Source organism: Eubalaena glacialis, chromosome 1 (assembly GCF_028564815.1).
Source record: "Eubalaena glacialis isolate mEubGla1 chromosome 1, mEubGla1.1.hap2.+ XY, whole genome shotgun sequence".
NCBI lineage: Eukaryota > Metazoa > Chordata > Mammalia > Artiodactyla > Balaenidae > Eubalaena > Eubalaena glacialis.
The window spans coordinates 23017127-23033942 of NC_083716.1; the positions used below are offsets into that span (position 1 = coordinate 23017127).

The following is a 16816-nucleotide window of genomic DNA, read 5'->3' on the forward strand; positions in this document are numbered from 1 at the left end:
ACACTTGCAATTTTTTTCATCTCATTAGCCTGATTGAACGGCTTAAGTGATTTGACCTTAACCTCAGTAGCAGGTGATTTGTAATGGAAAGTTTTGTGTTCTGATTTTAATTTTGTCAGACTCATCTTGGGTTAAGCGGTTGGATAAGCAGGGCTCATATCATGGGACCCCTTTCTAAGCCTGGTCTTGGGGACAAGAATTAGCTTTTTGTACTAACTCTATGAAAGCAGGATTATTTTTAAAGTTTTCATTAATTCACATACATGTAAAGGCCTTGGCATGAGCAGTGCCAGCAGGTTCTGACATGTTTGCTAGGGCTTCTCTCCTGAAGGGCCCGTCGTGCTTTACTGTGCATATGAACTTCTTTGCTTATTCTCACACCTCTACCATGATGGGCAACATTTGGCCTTCCTTTCATATGGGAAAAGCAAGGATTAGAGAAGTACTATGATTTGACACTATTTTACACTAAGAGGAAGTCATGGCAAACTCATAATTGACTTACATTCCCCCTGCTCTCAAATACGGAGAGTAACATGGCAATTTTTAGTGCCATGGTGGCAGGATATTGAAGGGATATATGGCTTTGTAGGAAAAACAAAAACGAGCACTGGACTGAGTTGGGAGTTGTTAGGTCCAGATGCTGGGCTGAACTCCTAGCTGAGTTACTGCATTTTTCTGAAACTAATTTTTCTCCTCCATCATGTGAGGAATGCATGTCTTGTTTCTCAAAGGTTCTATCAACCAACTCATGCTGTGCCCTGTCAACTGGCCAAGCTTGATTTTCCATCATCACGATGCAGCCTGTGCATTTGTATTTAGTGGGCTCTGAGCAGCAACTCAGCTCAGCTTACCAAAGCCTGCCCTCTGCCCCTCTCATCCAACCCCCCTCCCCCTACCCAGGGCTCTTCCAGAAAACCCCATGGCCTGTCTCGAACACATACTTCCTCCACTTGCCAGTTCAAAAAGGTGCTTTGATTCTAAATCAGAAGTTCTTAAATACTGGTTTGCAAAGGTCATCAGAAGCAAATGGAGATGGTGTTCCTGCTGTAATGTTCCCAGGATGGGGCGGCTCTCTCGGGGCAGCTGAGTCATCTCTTGTAGCCTGACAGTTGAGAATTCCTTGAGGAATGTATTCACTGTGCTCTGCTAGTTTGCAAACTAATTAGACACGGGGTGCAGCCAGGGTTGCCTTCAACTGGATGGAGCAGAGAATTTAAAGGATGTGCAGATTTCTGCTCAGAAATCTGCCCTATCTCAGCCAGTCTTGCAGGAAAAAAAAAAAAAAAAATCACTGAAGATTGTGCAAACTTGCAGAATAGGAGGTGATAAAAAAGATGAGGTGGATTTTCCAATACTTCCCGAACCTCTCTTCTCAACTACCCCGTTACAGGAGCCCTTTGCAGATGTCTTTCTGTCCCCATCTTAGGGTAAAGTGATCAGTGTCTTGAAAACCTGTGTAGCTTTGTAACTATTCACACGATGATTATATTGGCCAGTGAATGTCAGACCTGGGTTTTGTAAAATGTGGTTAATGAGCCACCTGCCCCAGAATTACATGGTAAAAATATAGTGTCCTGGGCCCCTTTCCAGACCTATTGAATTAGAATTTCTGGCAGTGTGACATCATAATCTGCCTTGAACAGATGAGTGTGATTCGCATGCCCACTGAAGTTTGAGGGACTCTGTTGTAGGATCTCATCTTCACACTTTGAGTTTCTTTTATTTCTTCTGGTAGATTTTTTTTTAACCTTTCAGACAAACAGCAATATGATACATGCACAATATTTAATTAGATGGTCAGAGGAGGTCTTCAGAACAAATGCCAGAGGCAGGTCAGTGATCAGCACGCACACAGACACACACAGACACACACACACACAGTTCAGTCACACAAGCAGCACTTGTTCCCTGCAGCACAGGAAGACCAAGCAAGAGAAGGGAAACAATTCACACAAGTAATTTCTCGCCTTCTCTCAGCCACCTTATGAAGATTCATAAAGAGTAATGCAGCGCCACCTGCTGTCCATTTTGTGCATTAACGGCACCTGTCCGAAGAAGCAGTACCTGCCAGCTTGTTCCACTCTCAGCTGAGAGCGGCCAGCCAGCTAGGGGCCTCCAGGGGCTGGAGTTTCACTTCGAAGGCTCTATTAGGGGAGATCATACCCTCTGTGCAGAAAAGCAAGGCTTGAAAGATAGGCTTTGGGGCAACAGGAACCAGGTATATTGAACACATAAAAAGTAAATGAGCCCAAGAGGACTTGGCAATCTGAAAGCGAAATTCCACACATTTGTATGAATGGATGATGTATATACATGCAAGAAGGAACTTATATAAACACACACGGACATTCTTCAGGGCCTGAAGTGATCTGCTGAGTGTCCTGAATACCTGTTAGATCTCATTGGCTTCGGCTCCTTCCCTCCATCTCTTTACTGCTGCTATTCCCTGCCATCCTGGCACCTGACAAGGCACCTCCTCCTCAAGGTCTTTGCCCCACACTCACCCTGGAGCTTCCCCAGTAGATACACGGCGCTCTTCTGCACGTTATTCAGGTCGCTGCTCAAATGTCCTTGCTTCCAAGAGACTTTGCTTGACCACCCTATCAAAAATAGCACGCTCTCACCCACCCCCGCTCCTTGCAGGCACTGCCTCGCTTAATGATACATAAGCTCCACCAAGGGCCAGGTGTCCCAGCACCGAGAATCATGCCCAACACGTAATAGCACTCAAAAACTACTGAGTGAAGGAGTGGCCATACTTCAGGAACAAGACTCAACTTTTGTCATTAACAGGACACACAGGCATCATCCTTTGACCTTTGGACTTTAAAAGAAAAATTGTTGGATGCTCATATGTGAGAGACCAAGATGAACCCTTTTAGGATGGAACTGGCATGTCTCCCAGAGCTTATCTAGTTCTTGCATCCTAGCTGATCCATGTAACTCTAATTGGGGAGTCAGGAGGAGTGTCACAGAGGAGGGGGCCCTGGAAATGAGATTTGGAGATGACAGGTGCCATAAGAAAGGTGTGTAAGCAAAGTCCTCGGGTGGGACAGGGCACCTGCTGGAGCACATCATGTGATGGGGGGGGGGGGGACGGCAAGAGCCATGCAGTAAACAAGAGCCTGTGTAACGAGCATTGCCCAATGCCTGCAACATGTCTAAGTCATCAGGAAGTAGTGACTCTTAATAGCTATTTTGTTAACATGGGTCTTCTCGAGCATTTGTCAGCTGGCCCAGGCTCTGAACTTGAACTGCTTTGGTTCACACCCTGGAATTGGGGAAGGTCACCTTCCTCTGTTCATCTCTGCATGGAGCTAACAGTAGTGCCTACTTCATAAGGTTGTTGTGAAGATTAAATGAGAATAAGAAGTCATTCACAGAATATGTGGCACACCGTCATTGGTCCGTAAACGATGCCCTTTTATTATCTCATTGAACCATTCTGACTTATGATCAACTACTTCTTATCATATGGCTTATAAACCAGAAAATCAATTCTACTCTGTTTGCTGGTCACCAAACCTCTAATCTATAAAGAAAGAAAAACATGGACAAAAGCAGAAATAGGAAAGTATATGTTTCTGTTCACTTACACAGCCAATGTTCCAGTACCTGCTACGTCTCAAGAACTGTGCACATCCTTACACATAAGGATAAATATAAAGGACTCTCGCCCTCAAAAGTTTGAGCCTGTGTTCTCTGTATCACAAATTTTAGATCTGTACATGTTAGCTCTCATTATTATTATAATTAGGTAAGGGGAATTTTCATCTTGATCAAGTGAGTAACATGGCTTTCTAGAAAAATCACTCTCACAACAATTTGAAGGGTGAGAAGGTACATAGTCATTGCTATACATTGTATGAATGTATATATTATATATATATATATATAATATACACATTATACAGAATGAACTTATGCAAACACACATATACATATTTCAGGGCCAACAAGGCCGACATGCTCTATGTCCTGAATACCCTTGAGATCGCATCTGCTTCCACTCTTTTTCTCCATTTATTTCTCTATTTCTTGCTATTCTTTAAACATGGAGACCCACCTCCTCCTCAGGGTCTTTGTACTTGCTCTGCCCTCGCCCTGGAGCATATATTTTATTCTAAGTGATGGGGCCACCTGGCACTTGGTCCAACTTATGTATTACGGAGGGTGGCAGGCGTTGAACGCATAGAGCAGGAGGACGGATTAGAGTGGGGAAAGGTTAGAGGCTGGAAATCCTGTAGGAGAGTTTGTACCAGTCCACGTGAGACAGGTGTTTAGTGTATGAACCAGGGCAGGGTGAGAAGAGCTCTACCTGAGAGAGAATTTATGAAACCAAATCAATGGTGTCCTCAGTGGATATGGATGGCAAAGAAATAAGGAATTGGGATTGACTGTCTGCTTCTGGGTTGTTCCCCTGGATAAACATTGGTCATTCATCAAGATTGGAGAATACGGATTGGAGGAAAACAGTGGATTTCTAGGGAACCTTTGGCTGCTAATTGAGTCTGGAGTCAAGAAGGTGGTTTTGGAGCCCTGAGCATATAGTTCACAGTTTAAGGTCAGGGTGTGGATGGTATTACTCAGCAGAAGAGTGGATGGAGGGGGAGAAAGGCCAAAGACAATACCCTAGGAGACACATTAAATGGTCAAGCAGAAGAGGAGGAAGTAATTAAACCAGGTGCAAAGGCCTGAGCTACCACATCCTTCTCCACCTCATGGGATAAAGATGGGGATGATGGATTTTTGTCATGTTCACCTCAAAAGAAAATGCATTTTGTCTGGTAAAAGTAACTCAAATAGAAGGTCAGGGGTCATAGGATAGGTCTCTAGGGAGAGGATATTTATATCTTTGTGGGCTTGTACATCTGATTAAGGTTTCTGGTCTAATGGGCCTCCATAGGTAGAACCATCCTCTTTTTCAGCTGAGCGCATCCTGAGAACCTGAGGACCACAGAGCTCTCTCTGCCCCCTCATGCCTGCCTTTGTCCTGGACAAGCTCAACTCAACACCACGCTTACCTAACCGGGTGGCTTTACACACACTCACACACACACTCACAGTTACATACAAACATGCACATTTACATACACTCACACACACATTTAAAATCCAGTAAAGAATAAAGAATAATTACATGTAGAACGGTCTGGGGATTTGTATAAGAACCACCACCAACCCCTAACCCCCATCCCACATGGATTCTCGGAGGTTTTCACAATCCTGATTTACCACCAAGAACATAACTTCTTGGAAACACTTTGCATCTCCCTGTGAAATCTCATATTATGCCTGTTCCTTTAAGGACTTCTTCAATTGCTTGTAAGTTTTTAAACTTTTACACATAAATAACTCAGGTTTTAGGCCTAGAAGAAAGATCGGTAAATGGAAAATGTTGAGACACAACTGTTCACAATATATCCTTTTCCCCAGAGTAGGGGCAGCACCCGAGCACTTCCTTCAGGGAACCCGACTGATGGTTGGAAGGCTTCCAGCAGGAATGCGTATTCTCTTCAGATCAGGGAAGGCAGGTGAAGCAGAGAGAGCTCTTCCCTCTCCATGCCTCCTCTCTCCTCTTGTGCCTCAGGTCCCCTGGAGCATGTACACCTGTCTCTTCCCTTCGTCACCACGAAGAACAAAGAGGTCAACGCGACTGCTGTGCTGTGGCCCAGCCAAGTGGGCACGCTCACTTACGTGTGGTGGTACGGAAATAACACCGAGGTGGGTCGGCCTTCCGCGCGGGCTTTGTGCGGCTCCACGCAAACTGGCCAAAGCACAAAAGGGAAAGAAAGTCATGGCTTACGTGACTCGAGAGACCAGAGGTTGTCGCAGCTCCAGGGACGGCGGGCTCCGAGTGCCCCAGTCATCTCGTCAGTCTCTGTCTCTCTCACCACTGCGCCCCTACCTCTTTTTTTTTTTTTTAATTTCTATCGGAGTATAGTGGATTTACAATGTTGTATTAGTTTCAGGTGTACAGCAAAGTGAATCAGTTATACATATATCCACTCTTTTTTAGATTATTTTCCCACATAGGCCATTACAGAGTATTGAGTAGAGTTCCCTGTGCTATACCGTAGGTCCTTACTAGTTATCTATTTTACATATAGTAGTGTGCATGCGTTACCTCTGCCTTCCTCTGAGTTAGCCTTCTCCTCCAGTTGGGCTTTGCTCTGCAGTGACCCTTAGCAGGACCCTGAGCTTTATGCTTGCACAGCTCAGCAGAGAAAACAAGCCATCTTTCCTCAAAGTTCTAACAGAAGTCCCAGAACGGAGTAATGTCGGCCAGGCCTTGACCACGGTGCTGGGGACAGAAACAGAGCTGCTGAAGTCAGCCTCCCTAGATCCATCTAGACCAAGAGAAGGGAGGGAATGGCCCTCAAAAGGAAAAGAGGCCAGTGGACACCAGACAGGCAAGAGCCACAGATGTCTGTGCAACCCAGCTCCCCGCCATGACCCCCTCACCCTGGATCAGACGCAGCCCCTTCTTTAGCTCAGCTTTCTGTTATATGTTTCCCCCAAACATTCCCTGTGATCCAAAGTGGGCAGCAGTTTCAAAACCAGTAGAAACTTTAGACCTCATTTACTCTGTCCTTCATTTTACAGATGAGAAAAGTGAAGACAGGTGAAGTGGCTTCTCCAATCTCATTCAGCTGCTTCACGCAGATCCAAGACCTTCTCAGGCCTGCCTGGGTTTTTCTTCCCCTCACACCAGGCTGCATGCTCTGTTTCAGTTTGGAACTCACTCCATTCTCAGAAATTAAAATTTGCTTGCAAATGTTAGTTAAGGCAGTAGAACTCAGGCCCCGAAGCCTCCCTTCCCAGAGGGCCCTGGGACCAACTGCTCTGGACTGGAGAGCGTCATCCCTTCCAGCAGAGTTGCTTTCACTTGTGACTTTGCTCTTCAAATGCAATGCACCTTATGTGAATACAAATCTTTTTCTACTTCAGAGCTGAGTGTTGGCTTTAACTGGAGCCATAATTTTGCACAAGCCTAGGGAGGAAAACTCTCCTGACACCAGACCTGCTGCATGCCTGACAGTCAAAGGAATCTCTCACCTCTACTGCTGACATAAATCAACTGAAAAGAAACCCTTTTTTATTTCTTATGAAACCATGCATGTAAATTGGGCCCAGAGTGGGCCCGCTACCCATAGTAGAAGAGGAGAAATCGATTTATTTGCCTGAAAGCTAGTACTAGAAGGTGAAAGTACTAAACAACTTCTTTTTTTGTTGTTTTTTCTTAAAAACAATTGAGTAGCCTTCTTTTCTTCAATATTTTTAAACATCTTTATTGGCGTATTATTGCTTTTCATTGTTGTGATAGTTGCTGCTGTATAACAAAGTGAATCAGCTATACGTATACATATATCCCCATATCCCCTCCCTCTTGCGTCTCCCTCCCACCCTCCCTATCCCACCCCTCTAGGTGGTCACAAAGCACCGAGCTGATCTCCCTGTGCTATGCAGCTGCTTCCCACTAGCTATCTATTTTACATTTGGTAGTGTATATATGTCAATGTCACTCTCTCACTTCGTCTCAGCTTACCCCTCCCCGCCCCGTGTCCTCAAAGCCATTCTCTGTGTCTGTGTCTTTATTCCTGTCCTGCCCCTAGGTTCTTCAGAACCACTTTGTTTTTTTGTTTTTTTTTAGATTCCATGTGTATGTGTTAGCATACAGTATTTGTTTTTCTCTTTCTGCCTTACTTCACTCTGTATGAAAGTCTTTAGGTCCATCTACCTCATTACAAGTAACTCAATTTCATTTCTTTTTACGGCTGAGTAATAGTCCATTGTATATATGTGCCATAACTTCTTTATCCATTCATCTGTTGATGGACACTTAGGTTGCTTCCATGTCCTGGCTATTGTAAATAGTGCTGCAATGAACACTGTGGTACATGATTCTTTTTGAATTATGGTTTTCTCAGGGTATATGCCCAGTAGTGGGATTGCTGGGTCATATGGTAGTTCTATTTTTAGTTTTTTAAGGAACCTCCATACTGTTCTCCTTAGTGGCTGTATCAATTTACATTCCCACCAATAGTGCAAAAGCGTTCCCTTTTCTCCACACCCTCTCCAGCATTTATTGTTTGTAGATTTTTTGATGATGGCCATTCTGACTGGTGTGAGGTTGATACCTCATTGTAGTTTTGATTTGCATTTCTCTAATGATTAGTGATGTTGAGCATCCTTTCATGTGTTTGTTGGGAATCTGTATATCTTCTTTGGAGAAATGTCTATTTAGGTCTTCTGCCCATTTTTGGATTGGGTTGTTTGTTTTTTTGAACTGCATGAGTTGCTTGCATATTTTGGAGTTTAATCCTTTGTCACTTGCTTCATTTGCAAATATTTTCACCCATTCTGAGGGCTGTCTTTTCGTCTTGTTTATGGTTTCCTTTGCTGTGCAAAAGGTTTCAAGTTTCATTAGGTCCCATTTGTTTATTTTTGTTTTCATTTCCATTTCTCTAGGAGGTGGGTCCAAAAGGATCTTGCTGTGATTTATGTCATAGAGTGTTCTGCCTATGTTTTCCTCTAAGAGTTTCATAGTGTCTGGCCTTACATTTAGGTCTTTAATCCATTTTGAGTTTATTTTTGTGTATGGTGTTAGGGAATGTTCTAATTTCATTCTTTTACATGTAGCTGTCCGGTTTTCCCAGCACCACTTATTGAAGAGGCTGTCTTTTCTTCATTGTATATTCTTGCCTCCTTTATCAAAGATAAGGTGACCGTATGTGGGTGCATTTATCTCTGAGTTTTCTATCCTGTTCCATTGATCTATATTTCTGTTTTTGTGCCAATACCATACTGTCTTGATTACTGTAGTATAGTCTGAAGTCAGGGAGCCTGATTCCTCCAGCTTTATTTTTCTTTCTCAAGATTGCTTTGGTTATTCGAGGTCTTTTGTGTTTCCATACAAATTGTGAAATTTTTTGTTCTAGTTCTGTGAAAAATGCCATTGGTGGTTTGATAGGGATTGCACTGAATCTGTAGATTGCTTTGGGAAGTATAGTCATTTTCACAATGTTGATTCTTCTAATCCAAGAACATGGTATATCTCTCCATCTGTTTCTGTCATCTTTAATTTCTTTCATCAGTGTCTTATAGTTTTCTGCATACAGGTCTTTTGTCTCCTTAGGTAGGTTTATTCCTAGGTATTTTATTCTTTTTGTTGCAGTGGTAAATGTGTTTCCTTAATTTCTCTTTCAGATTTTTCATCATTAGTGTACAGGAATGCAAGAGATTTCTGTGCATTCATTTTGTATCCTGCTACTTTACCAAATTCATTGACTAGCTCTAGTAGTTTTCTTGTAGCATCTTTAGGATTCTCTATGTATAGTATCATGTCATCTTCAAACAGTGACAGTTTTATGTCTTCTTTTCTGATTTGGATTCCTTTTATTTCTTTTTCTTCTCTGATTGCTGTTGAATAATAGTGGTGAGAGTGGGCAGCCTTGTCTTGTTCCTCGTCTTAGTGGAAATGGTTTCAGCTTTTCACCATTGAGAACGATGTTGGCTGTGGGTTTGTAATATATGGCCTCTATTATGTTGAGGTAAGTTCCCTCTATGCTTACTTTCTGGAGAGTTTTTATCATAAATGGGTGTTGAATTTTGTCGAAAGCTTTTTCAGCATCTGTTGAGATTATCATATGGTTTTTATCCTTCAGTTTGTTAATATGGGTTATCATATTGATTGAGTTGCGTATATCAAAGATTCCTTGCATCCCTGAGATAAACCCCACTTGATCATGGCGTATGGTCCTTTTAATGTGCTCTTGGATTCTGTTTGCTAGTATTTTGTTGAGGATTTTTACATCTATGTTCATCAGTGATATTGGCCTGTATTCTTTTTTTGTAACATCTTTGTTTGGTTTTGGTATCAGGGTGATGGTGGCCTCGTAGAATGGCTTTGGGAGTTTTCCTCCCTCTGCTATATTTTGGAAGATTTTGAGAAGGATAGGCATTAGATCTTCTCTAAATGTTAGATAGAATTTGCCTGTGAATCCATCTGGTTCCTGGCTTTTGTTTTTTGGAAGATTTTTAATCACAGTTTCAATTTCAGTGTTTGTGATTGGTCTGTTCATATTTCCTATTTCTCCCTGGTTCAGTCTCGGAAGGTTGTACTTTTCTAAGAATTTGTCCATTTCTTCCAGGTTGTCCATTTTATTGGCATAGAGTTGCTTGTAGTAATCTCTCATGACCCTTTGTATTTCTGCAGTGTCAGTTGTTACTTCTCCTTTTTCATTTCTAATTCTATTGACTTGAGTCTTCTCCCTTTTTTTCTTGATGAGTCTGGCTAATGGTTTATTGATTTTTTTTATCTTCTCAAAGAACCAGCTTTTAGTTTAACTGATCTTTGCTATCGTTTCTTTCATTTCCTTTTCATTTATTTCTGATCTGATCTTTATGATTTCTTTCCTTCTGCTAACTTTGGGGTATTTTTGTTCTTCTTCCTCTAATTGCTTTAGGTGTAAGGTTAGGTTGTTTATTAGAGATGTTTCTTGTTTCTTGAGGTAGGATTGTACTGCTACAGAGTTCCCTCTTAGAACTGCTTTTGCTGCATCCCATAGGTTTTGGGTCGTTGTGTTTTCATTGTCATTTGTTTCTAGGTATTTTTTGATTTCCTCTTTGATTTCTTCAGTGATCTCTTGGTTATTTAGTAGTGTATTGTTTAGCCTCCATGTGTTTGTATTTGTTACAGTTTTTTTCCTGTAATTGATATCTAGTCTTATAGCATTGTGGTCGGAAAAGATACTTGATATGATTTCAGTTTTCTTAAATTTTTCAAGGCTTGATTTGTGACCCGAGAGATGATCTATCCTGGAGAATGTTCTATGAGCACTTGAGAAGAAAGTGTATTCTGTTGTTTTTGGATGGAATGTCCTATAAATATCAATTAGGTCCATCTTGTTTAATATATCATTTAAAGCTTGTGTTTCCTTATTTACTTTCATTTGGATGATCTGTCCATTGGTGAAAGTGGGGTGCTAAAGTCCCCTACTATGATTGTGTTACTGTCAATTTCCCCTTTTATGGCTCTTAGCATTTGCCTTTTGTATTGAGGTGCTCCTATGTTGGGTGCATAAATATTTACAATTGTTATATCTTCTTCTTGTATTGATCCCTTGATCATTATGTAGTGTCCTTCTTTGTCTCTTGTAATAGTCTTTATTTTAAAGTCTATTTTGTCTGATATAAGAATTGCTACTCCAGCTTTCTTTTGATTTCCATTTGCATGGAATATCTTTTTCCAACCCCTCACTTTCAGTCTGTATGTGTCCCTAGGTCTGAAGTGGGTCTCTTGTAGACAGCATATATACAGGTCTTGTTTTTGTATCCATTCAGCCAGTCTATGTCTTTTGGTTGGAGCATTTAAACCATTTACATTTAAGGTAATTATCAATATGTATGTTTCTATTACCATTTTCTTAATTGTTTTGGGTTTGTTATTGTAGGTCTTTTCCTTTTCTTGTGTTTCCTTCCTAGAGAAGTTCCTTTAGCATTTGTTGTAAAGCTGGTTTGGTGTTGCTGAATTCTGTTAGCTTTTGCTTGTCTGTAAAGGTTTTAATTTCTCCATCGAATCTGAGTGAGATCCTTGCTGGGTAGAGTAATCTTGTTTGTAGTTTTTTCCCTTTCATCACTTTAAATATGTCCTGCCACTCCCTTCTGGCTTGCAGAGTTTCTGCTGAAAGATCAGCTGTTAACCTTATGGGGATTCCCTTGTGTGTTATTTGTTGTTTTTCCCTTGCTGCTTTTAATATGTTTTCTTTATATTTAATTTTTGATAGTTTGATTAATATGTGTCTTTGCGTGTTTCTCCTTGGATTTATCCTGTATGGGACTTTCTGTGCTTCCAGGACTTGATTAACTATTTCCTTTCCCATATTAGGGAAGTTTTCAACTATAATCTCTTCAAATATTTTCTCAGTCCCTTCTTTTTCTCTTCTTCTTCTGGGACCCCTATAATTCGAATGTTGATGCATTTAATGTTGTCCCAGAGGTCTCTGAGACTGTCCTCAATCTTTGCATTCTTTTTTCTTTATTCTGCTCTGCGGTAGTTATTTCCACGATTTTATCTTCCAGGTCACTTATCCATTCTTCTCCCTCAGTTATTCTGCTATTGACTCCTTCTAGACAATTTTTAATTTCATTTATTGTGTTGTTCATCATTGTTTGTTTGCTCTTTAGTTCTTCTAGGTCCTTGTTAAATGTTTCTTGTATTTTCTCCATTCTTTTCCAAGATTTTGGATCATGTTTACTATCATTACTCTGACTTCTTTTTCAGGTAGACTGCCTATTTCCTCTTCATTTGTTTGTTCTGGTGGGTTTTTACCTTGCTCCTTCATCTGCTGTGTGTTTCTCTGTTTATTCATTTTGCTTAACTTACTGTGTTTGGGGTCTCCTTTTTGCAGGCTGCAGGTTCGTAGTTCCCGTTGTTTTTGGTGTCTGTCCCCAGTGGGTAAGGTTGGTTCAGTGGGTTGTGTAGGCTTCCTGGTGGAGGGGACTGGTGCCTGTGTTGTGGTGGATGAGGCTGGATCTTGTCTTTCTGGTGGGCAGGACCGCATCTGGTGGTGTGTTTTGAGGTGTCTGTGAACTTAGTATGATTTTAGACAGCCTCTCTGCTAATGGATGGGGTTGTGTTCCTGTCTTGCTAGTTGTTTGGCATAGGGTGTCCAGCACTGTAGCTTGCTGGTCGTTGAGTGGAGCTGGGTCTTAGTGTTGAGATAGAGATCTCTGGGAGAGCTTTCACCATTTGATATTATGTGGAGCCGGGAGGTCTCTGGTGGACCAATGTCCTGAACTCGGCTCTCCCACCTCAGAGGCACAGACCTGACACCCGGCCAGAGCACCAAGACCCTGTCAGCCACACGGCTCAGATTTCTAAGGGCTTTCCTTTCCTCAGACAAAAGTTTCCAACTTCTTTCAACCATATGCATGGCCCCTTGAGTCACTGCTTTTTCACTGCCTCTGGAGGTGGTGGGTAAGTTCACTCCAATCCTCCATCCATAGCTTGCGTGTTAAGAACTTTCAGACTTTGAGCATGTTTTTTCCCCCTGGCCTGGGTTCTGAAACTGGCTGGAGTCGGGTTGCATTGCACATAGAGCCTGGACTCAAGTAGAATTCTTATGCTGGGCTTTAGTCTACCCTCTGCTACACAGGGAGTTAAATGAATTTTGATTTGTAAATTAATTAAGGAAAGACAGGAATGAAATGTTTGTGGGGAGTTAGTCGAGGGAGGTCAGTAGGCTAATAATCTTTTTCCTCTAGGACCCCGGTATCCAATTGCATTACAGGCACTGCTCCAAGTCTTTCTTTTTCTTTTTTGAGTCCTCAAACCACTGTCCAATTAGTACATGTTTCCATAGCAGCTCCTTCCAGGAAACTGCTGATAGGGCTTCTCAGAGGAAGCCGAGCCACACAAGGCCACACCTGTCTAACTAGTGTAGTTTGGTGTCCATAGTTGCTGTGTTCCACTGTAATTTTATATAAATAGTACACCCTGGAGAGGAGCACTGGCACCTTATAGACTTTCAGTGACTACTGCTTAAATCTGAATTAATATGAACCCCCTCTTTAATATTGCCTCAGATTAAGAGATCTGCTTGATACAAGTAGGTTATCAACAAAGAGAGATACATCCCACCAGCGAGCAAGACCTATGGATCTCCCCAGCCCTGAATCAGGATGATAGCAGAAAGGAGGTGTCAAATTCACAAGGAATGAGTAGAGTTTCTTGGGATCATGTCTCTAATAGTCCCTTTCTGGCCTGAACTTGAGGTGACGGGGAGGCATAGGTGGAGTCAGTCACACGGGGATGCCCCAGAAAGAGCTTCCGCTGATTTAAGGAGCTTGTCAGTGGCTCAGAGCTGGTGCTTATCTCATCTGTAACTGAACGGCTTTCCCTTCACTCTGCGGCCTCATTTGTCTTAGCCCCTGATCACCTTGGAGGGAAGCATATCATTCAAGTTTACTTCCGAAGGGATGAACACCATCACAGTGCAAGTCTCAGCTGGGAATGCCATCCTGCAGGACACGAAGACCATCGCAGTATACGGTGAGTGGTCCGTCTGCTGATCCATCACTGCCCTCATCCATCCCTCACATGAGGTGATTTGGTACCTTGGTGCTGGAAGCCATCCTGGCTTATGAATCTTCCCAGGGAACAGAGGGTAGTGGTTGAGAAAGAGCTGAGTCAAGTCTCATCTCCTCCTCTGGGGGAGATATGGTTCACCAGCAACATAGTGGTCACAAAACCCCAAGAGGGTTTATTGCTTTTTTCTTTCAAACGGGCTTAGGTGCCCATAGAATGACTGTACGCCCACCTACCTTAGGTAGAGAAGAGTGAGTTTCATTATGTGTAAGGCTGATTCATTCCATTTGGTATTTTGGTGGTATTCAAAGAGCTAAAACCTATTACAAAAGAAAGTGGTTAATATTGAGGCTTTTTTTTTTAAAGTTCAACTTCAAGAGTCTTGATCATTAAGAAGAATCTGCCAATGTCTAAATGCTCTGAAAATCTCTTCTGCAAGTATGTATCATTTTAAAAACACGCTGCTAGTTTAAAAGTGATGGAAGGGTCATAACAAGCACATGTGGTGCATCATCGTAGACTAGATATTAGTTTGAACAAACAGCTGTACAGAACAATCTGGTAATCAATTGGGGAAATTGAATGTGGTCAGGGTGTTACGTGGACTGAAAATTTACTGAAATAGAAAGGTGGAATCCTTGATGGAAAACAGTTTATACAAACTGATCTCATTTTGGTAATTTTTTTCTGCATAGAAAGATAGTCAGATGGATCTGCACTAAGTGCTTTAGTAGATGGTAAAAATATGAACTTTTATTGTTAATATGAAAGCGGTACTAATGCATCCCAGAAAATTAAAATTTAAAAAGCAAGAATTTAAAAGGGGATAGATAGGGAAATAAATGCTGTGCAGAGAGAGGGCAAGAGAGAGGATCAAGGGAGGGAGGGAGGGAAGGTGAGACAGAGATTGAGAGGGATGGAGAGACAGAGACAGAGACACACTAGCTCGTGGTCCAAACAATATCAATTGCTCCAGTTCCAGAATTAATTGATTCTGATGCAGGTTCTGTTTTTCATTTCTCATCTTGCCAACTTGACCTTCAAATTCAGAAAGTAATTTGTAAGCAACTTTGAATATGTCTGAGGACACTCTTCCTCTTGCATGGCTGCCTGTTAGATTACATAATGTTTCCTCCCTCTCCCCTTCCTGAAGAGAATTGATAGGCCCCAACAGTAAGTGAAAGTAAACCAGGGCTGTGGTTTTCCTACAAGGTCCCATCAGTGAGGCGACCTCTTAGCCAGGTGGCCCTAATGGAGGAGAGCTTTTGTTTCTCTTTCCTCTCCATCTCCTTTCTATGCTCTGGAAATGCATTTAATTCTCATAACAATCGTAGTGCAGGGTAGCCAATATTATTACTCTCATTTTTTTCAGAGAGGTAAATAACTTGCCCCAGCTAGTAAGTGGTGGAGCTGAGCTTCCAGCACACCCCTTCTAGACCCAGGGCCCATGCTCTGAAATTACCCTACATGATTGGCTCTCATGTCTTTTCCATCTGATGCTCTCTTTCCTCTCTCCCTCCGGGATTTCACCAGTGTCACTAATGGGCACTAACCCATTCGTCCAACAGCTATCTCCTGATTAGTACCACAGACAGAACTTTACATCTAGAAGGTCTTTGGACTTACCTAGTCCAATCCATTATTTCACAGTTAGGAAATCGTGGCCCCAAAATGGGAGACTACTGGCTTAAAGTCACTCTGCTGTTCAGTAACAGATCTAATGATAATAATAATGATGATGATGGTAGTGGTAGAAATTAATGTTGATGGATCCTTTACCAGCATCTGTTCTAAGCATTTGATATATATGATCTGTTTTATTGAATCCTCTGAACGGACTTATGAGAAATATGCTATGATTATCCCTGTTTTACAAGTGAGAAAATATGGAGATAAGTATAATCTGAATAATCTGATAATTCTGAATCTAGTTTCATGGAAACCTTCTATCCCTTGCTATGCTTAGTTCTTTCTCTTCCTAAAATCCTTCTAAAGGCATCATCCCAGAGTGGGTCATTCTCCATCATATGGGTTCTCTTCATTAAAAAGCATCTCTTAACTAAAAGTTTGAGCAGGGAGAGTGGTCTCTCCCTCCTCTAACCAAATTCCTGAGCCATCCAACATCCTTAATTCATCTTCAGTCAGGTGGCTTGTCCAGAGTTTCATATATATAACTAGAAAATTCTAAGGACAGGCATGACCTATTAAAGGAAAATTGCATCACAGGGTGTTAAACAGGCAAGATTGAATTCAACAGAAACAAATGGCAGGAATAGTTTTAAACTCTGGGATAAGCTAGTGGAAAGTACTGGAGGACTCTGGGGGGAGGGGATTATCAGTGTGGTTAGGCCACAGGTGTTTGCTAATTGGTGCTTAGGGAACTTAGGCTCCTACCCTCCCAGAGGCAGAGGTGCTATCTTTCTTTTATATATATATATATATATATATATATATATATATATCTTTATTGGAGTATAATTGGTTTACAATGTTGTGTTAGTTTCTGTAGTACAACAGAGTGAATCAGCTATACGTATACATAGATCCCCATATCCCCTCCCTCTTGCGTCTCCCTCCCACCCTCCCTATCCCACCCCTCTAGGTCGTCACAAAGCATCGAGCTGATCTCCCTGTGCTATGCAGCAGCTTCCCACTGGCCATCCATTTTATATTTGGTAGTGTATATAGATGTCAATGGTACTCTCTCACTTCGTCCCAGCT

At 41.9% G+C, this 16816-nt stretch overlaps 1 protein-coding gene across 5 annotated transcripts in view; it reads left to right on the forward strand.

The window, feature by feature from the left end:
- SORCS1 (sortilin related VPS10 domain containing receptor 1) overlaps nucleotides 1–16816 on the forward strand; it is a 559510-nt gene that overhangs the window by 504021 nt on the left and 38673 nt on the right. For all 5 annotated transcript variants that reach the window (XR_009701631.1, XM_061197256.1, XM_061197118.1 and 2 more), the window contains 2 exons: nucleotides 5594–5727; nucleotides 13936–14059. Coding sequence is in view for 4 of the 5 variants with exons in the window: in XM_061197256.1 (XP_061053239.1) it covers nucleotides 5594–5727; nucleotides 13936–14059 (258 nt within the window). In the remaining variant the exon portion in view is untranslated. The remainder of the gene's footprint in view (nucleotides 1–5593; nucleotides 5728–13935; nucleotides 14060–16816) is intronic.